This window comes from Eupeodes corollae, chromosome 3 (assembly GCF_945859685.1).
Source record: "Eupeodes corollae chromosome 3, idEupCoro1.1, whole genome shotgun sequence".
NCBI lineage: Eukaryota > Metazoa > Arthropoda > Insecta > Diptera > Syrphidae > Eupeodes > Eupeodes corollae.
The window spans coordinates 73,955,887-73,961,654 of NC_079149.1; the positions used below are offsets into that span (position 1 = coordinate 73,955,887).

The following is a 5,768-nucleotide window of genomic DNA, read 5'->3' on the forward strand; positions in this document are numbered from 1 at the left end:
AACATTTGTTTGGTTTCTTCTTCTTTGAAAAAAAAATGTGTTGCTTTACGGATTGGATACAAACAAATATTTCTTTTTGCAAAGAAAGAAAAAACATTTGTTTGTTGGTTTCTTCTTCTTCGTATTTTAAAATATATAAAAAAAATGAAAAATATACACATCTCTTAATAGAAATTATTTGTCGTCCTGAAAAGGACGGTTTTTTTTTTGTTTGCTGTCACTACATAGATTTAAGCACTTTTCTCTGTCTTCTTTGGCAACAAAACAGCTTGAATATTTGGAAGAACACCTCCTTGTGCGATTGTGACTCCAGAAAGTAATTTATTCAATTCCTCGTCGTTCCGAATAGCCAATTGCAAATGGCGGGGAATAATTCTAGTTTTTTTGTTGTCACGAGCAGCATTTCCCGCCAATTCCAAGACTTCTGCCGCCAAATATTCCATCACAGCTGCCAAATACACAGGGGCACCGGCTCCGACGCGCTCAGCATAGTTTCCCTTTCGCAGCAGACGATGAATACGACCAACAGGGAATTGTAATCCAGCACGATTAGAGCGGGACTTTGCCTTTCCCTTCACTTTTCCACCTTTACCACGACCAGACATTTTATATTATTGTTTTTTAAATATTTTTTACAAAAGAAAAAACACAAGAGAGCTCACTATTTCACTGTTCACTGTATCACTGCACACTGTAGAATGACAAAATTTTCGAACTGTGCGCTGTCTTTTATCTAAATTTTCGTATGCTCGCACACAGAAAAAAGAGGGTTGTGGCCTTAGAAAGCCGTTGTGGAAAGAGACAATATAATTCGTGAGTTTTTCAGAAAAATTCACAGTTCTCGTTCAGTCGTCATTGTGTGCAGTTCGTTAATAGTGAAAGTGAAGTGAATTATAAAAATAAAATGCCGCCAAAAACTAGTGGTAAAGCAGCTAAAAAAGCCGGAAAGGCACAAAAAAATATCACCAAGACCGATAAGAAGAAGAAGCGCAAGAGGAAGGAAAGCTACGCAATCTACATTTACAAAGTTTTGAAGCAAGTTCATCCTGACACTGGAATTTCATCGAAGGCCATGAGCATCATGAATAGTTTTGTGAACGACATCTTCGAAAGAATTGCTGCTGAAGCCTCTCGCTTAGCTCACTACAACAAGCGTTCAACAATCACAAGTCGGGAAATCCAGACTGCCGTGCGATTGTTGTTGCCTGGTGAACTAGCCAAGCATGCTGTTAGTGAAGGAACAAAGGCGGTTACCAAATACACAAGCTCGAAGTAATTTTTTTTTTATTGAATTTCTTCAAAAATGGCCCTTTTCAGGGCCGCAAAAATATCAATAAGAGATTAGAGAATTGAAAAAAAAATATTTTTTCTACCTGCGGAAAAATTCGTTAAATAAATATTTTTATTTGTGATTGAAGTAATTTTTTTTTATTTAATTTCTTCAAAAATGGCCCTTTTCAGGGCCGCAAAAATATCAATAAGAGATTAGAGAATTGACAAAAAAATATATTTTTTTTTCTACCTGCGGAAAAATTCGTTAAATAAATATTTTTATTTGTGATTGTAAGAGTATTTTCTATGAAAAAAATAAATTTTGTAAATTGTTCCAGACGCCACGTGAATCATGTCGCGTCCAATAGAAACACAAACATTTTTTTTATTGTTCTACGCATCGTGTACAGTCTCGAAGCGTCGCAAAAGTTTTAATAAGAAACTAGAGATTTGAGAAGAAAGGTATATACATATATTTTTTTTGCCTGTGGAATGATTTTATGAATCTATTTTGTTTTTCTTTGTGATTTTTGATTAGAAAATATATTTTCTATCAAAAGAAATACAAAAGTTAGTTCTGTTAATTGTTCCAGACACCACGTGTATCGTGCCGAGTCAAGTAGAAACGAAAAACATACAAAAAATACATTTTATTAAATAATTTTGTTTGTTTTGTTCTACCCATCGTGTCCAGTTATGTCGCTATGTGTACAGTGTACAGTCACGTAGCGTCACAAAAATATCTATAAAATATTAGAGAATTAAATTTGTTTGTGTTTTTTGATGTCAGATGTATGTAATTTCTATGAAAAGAAATACAAAATTCTTGTTATTTTGTTTAAGATTTTTTTTATTGTTCTACGCATCGAGTACAGTCTCGAAGCGTCACAAAATTTTTAATAAGAAACTAGAGAATTTAAAGAAATGTATGTTTTCTTTGCCTGTGGAATACATATTGTTTTTTGTTTTAATTTTTGATTACAAAATATATTTTCTATGAAAAGAAATACAAAACTTACTTTTGTTGATTGTTCCAGACACGACGTGTATCATGCCGAGTCAACTAAAAACAAAAAAATATAAATTTTGTTTGTATTGTTCTACCCATCGTGTCCAGTTATGTCGCTATGTGTACAGTCACGTAGCGTCGCAAAAACATCTAGGTATAAAATATTAGAGAATTAAATTTGTTTGTGTTTTTTGATGTCAGATGTACGTATGTAATTTCTATGAAAAGAAATACAACACTCTTGATATTTTGTTTAAGAATTTTCTTAATTGTTGCGGATATACTTCATGTCGCGTCCAGTCGATAAAAATATATGAAAATATATGTAATTTCTATGAAAAGAAATACAAAACTCTTGATAAATTGTGTAAGAATTTTTTTATTTGTTGCAGGAATGCGTCATGTCGCGTCCAGTCGATAAAAATATATGAAAAACATATGTAATTCCTGAAATAAAATACAAAACTCTTGATATTTTGTTTAAGAATTTTGTAAATTGTTGCAGGTATACGTCATGTCGCGTCTAGTCCATAAAAATACATGAAAACAAATACCTACATTTTGCCAAAGTATTTCGTTTGTATTTTTCTACGCATCGTGTACAGTCACATAGCGTGGAAACATTTCAATAATTACGTAGGTATTAGAGAAATGCAAAAAAAGAAAAATATGTTGTTGTCTTATTTGATAGTAAAAGTATTTTCTATGAAAGATATTTATTGTTGAAGGCATCGCATCGCGTCCAATCACAAAAAAGTAGAAAATAAACAGTACAGTCTCGCCCATACATATCGCATCGTACCTAGTAGCTGTAGTTAGAAAATAGGCGCAAAAATATATATTATTTATTTGTATTGATATTTCCTTTCTTTCTGCCCAATGAGAAATACATATGAATACAAATAAATTAAGTTTGCTTTTGAATACCTATTTCATAAAAAACTATTTTCTGTAGAACAAAAAAAGGACGAAAATAAATGCAAAACTAAATACGTTTTCGGTTGTTCAGTCTCGCCCAGACAAATCGCATCGTGCCTAGTAGCTGTAGTAAGAAAATAGGCGCAAAAATATATTATTTATTTGTATTGATATTTCCTTTCTTTCTGCCCAATGAGAAAAACATATGAATACAAATAAATGAAGTTTGCATTTGCAATACCTATTTCATTAAAAAAAGTATTTTCTGTAGAACAAAAAAGCGCGAAAATAAATGCAAAACAAAATACGTTTCCGTTTGTTCAGTAGTGGTAGTCCCGTAGCGGCGACAGCGCGCGCCGGCCGCGCGGCGGCGTCGCATCGCATCCAGCCACTTCACCACTTATCCCGTCGCCGTTGCTCCACCAGCCCATCGCATCTCAACGCTATCATCGAGATAGTCCAAAAATTCTCCCTCCTTTTTAATAAAAAATTAAAAAAAAAAAGTTTTTATATCTCATTTTAGTATATTTTTTGTAGCCCTGAAAAGGACTGTGGATTTTTGTTTTGATTTCAACTTTGTTTTTCATTGAAATGGAAATTTTACTTCTTTGCCTTTTTAACAGCGACTGCCTTTTTTGGCTTGGCTGCTGCTGTGGCTGATTTTGCTTTTGGCACTTTAGGTTTAGGCGCGGCTGCCTTTGATTTTGTTGGCTTTGCCTTAACTGCACTCGTTTTTTTAACACTTTTCACTTTTGGTTTTTCCACCTTCTTTTTATCTGCACTGGCACTTTTTTTTGTTGTGGCGGCTACTTTTTTTACTTTCTTTTCACCAGACACTTTTTTTAATTTTTTGTCACCAGCAGCGGCAGCTTTTGGTTTGGCGGCAGATTTTTTCTTCTCAGCAGACTTGGCCTTTGGTTCCTTGTTGGCACTAGGCGACAATTTAAAAGAACCCGCAGCTCCTTTTCCTTTGGTTTGCACTAATTTACCACTTATTACAGCACCTTTTAAATATTTTTTTATAAACGGAGCAAGTTTTTGTACATCAACTTTGTAAGTAGCAGCAATATATTTTTTGATTGCCAAAAGGGAAGAACCACCGCGATCTTTCAATGTTTTAATTGCCGCATCCACCATTTGCTGAGTCGGAGGATGAGTTGGTGCCGATTTTGGTTTTTTTGACCCACTTGCGGCGGCAGCTTTTTTTGGTTTTTTTTCCGCAACGATTGCAGGAGACGTAGCTACAGTATCTGCCATTTTGAATTCACTATCACTATTATTAATCACTTTAGAGCACAATTTTAAGAAATAGAAACACGTTTTTGTTAAAATTGCGCCAAATCCGCACCTACAGAAACGGCTAAATGAGAATCAAAGAGAGCGAAGGTATACAAAAAATTCATTTTGTACATAATTTGTACACTTTTGCAACTTAGTTTCCTCTTAAAACTTCAAAAATTTACGTCTTTTCGACCTAAATATTATAAAACAATTGACAAAATTTATTCTTACAATAATAATAGATAATTTAATAAATAATTTGATTGAAAAAACACTATCTATCAATGCATTAATAACAATTAAAGTAAATGTTTGGTGGTATTTTTTTAATACTTACCAACAAGAATGTTTATATTTAATAAATTAAACATATTTTCAGCTTGAAATTATTTTTAACATAAAGCTGATAGTTTATTTAAACTAAATAACTAAAAATTTCATCAAATTCTTACTTAATTTCTTTTTAATAAAATTAAAACAATATGGGTAATGAAACGCGTAGCATTTTTTCCCTAGGCTGTGACTTTTTCTTAGAAAATTTGTTAAACATTATCCCAAGCAAGAAAACAAATGAAAAACTATATTTATATTATTTTGTTCATAAATATTAAATATTTAATCCATAACAAACATTAAAATACCAAAAATTTAAACAAATAATCAAGCAATCAAAACTCATAAACTATCGAATATTCGCTTGCCAAGGTTTACAAATTCACATTTGTATTACAAAAATCTGTACATTGAAAAAAAAACTTTCTTGCTTCAAAATTTGCCTTCAGATATATAAAAAAAAACAAAGCATAGACTTATAAAATACATCATTGAAATATTAAAAATTAAAACACACAAAACTCAAACATTTTCGAGTATTGACTTGCTTAGTAGACAAATTCACATTTTTACGAGTATTACAAAAAACTGTACATAGAAAAAAATTCTTACTTGAAAATTTGCCTTCAGACATAAAAAAAAGAAGCAATGCCTTATAAAATAACTATAATTAAAAAAGAAAAACAAAATTCATAAATTTTCGAGCATTGGCTTGCGTAGGTATAAATATTTTCATTTGTATGATAAAAACTATGCATAGAAAGCAAGCAATAACATTTTCAAAATTTGCCTTCAAAGTAAATTATCACATTATCTTTCTACCTAAAATAAAAAAAAAATCGTGGAAATCGATAGGTACGTAATTACTAGATTGAATTAAAATTCATTTATATCTCTTTTAAATATTTTGTGGTCCTGAAAAGGACCGTTGAATATTTTTTTTAACCTCGATGAT

At 31.7% G+C, this 5,768-nt stretch overlaps 1 protein-coding gene across 1 annotated transcript; it reads right to left on the reverse strand.

Annotated features, from left to right (window-relative positions):
• Window positions 1–225: 225 nt before the first annotated feature.
• Window positions 226–605, reverse strand: LOC129950367 (histone H2A). The gene has a single exon (XM_056062310.1). The coding sequence runs from the start codon at window positions 603–605 to the stop codon at window positions 231–233; it is 375 nt and encodes a 124-aa protein (XP_055918285.1). The 3' UTR covers window positions 226–230.
• Window positions 606–5,768: the final 5,163 nt, after the last annotated feature.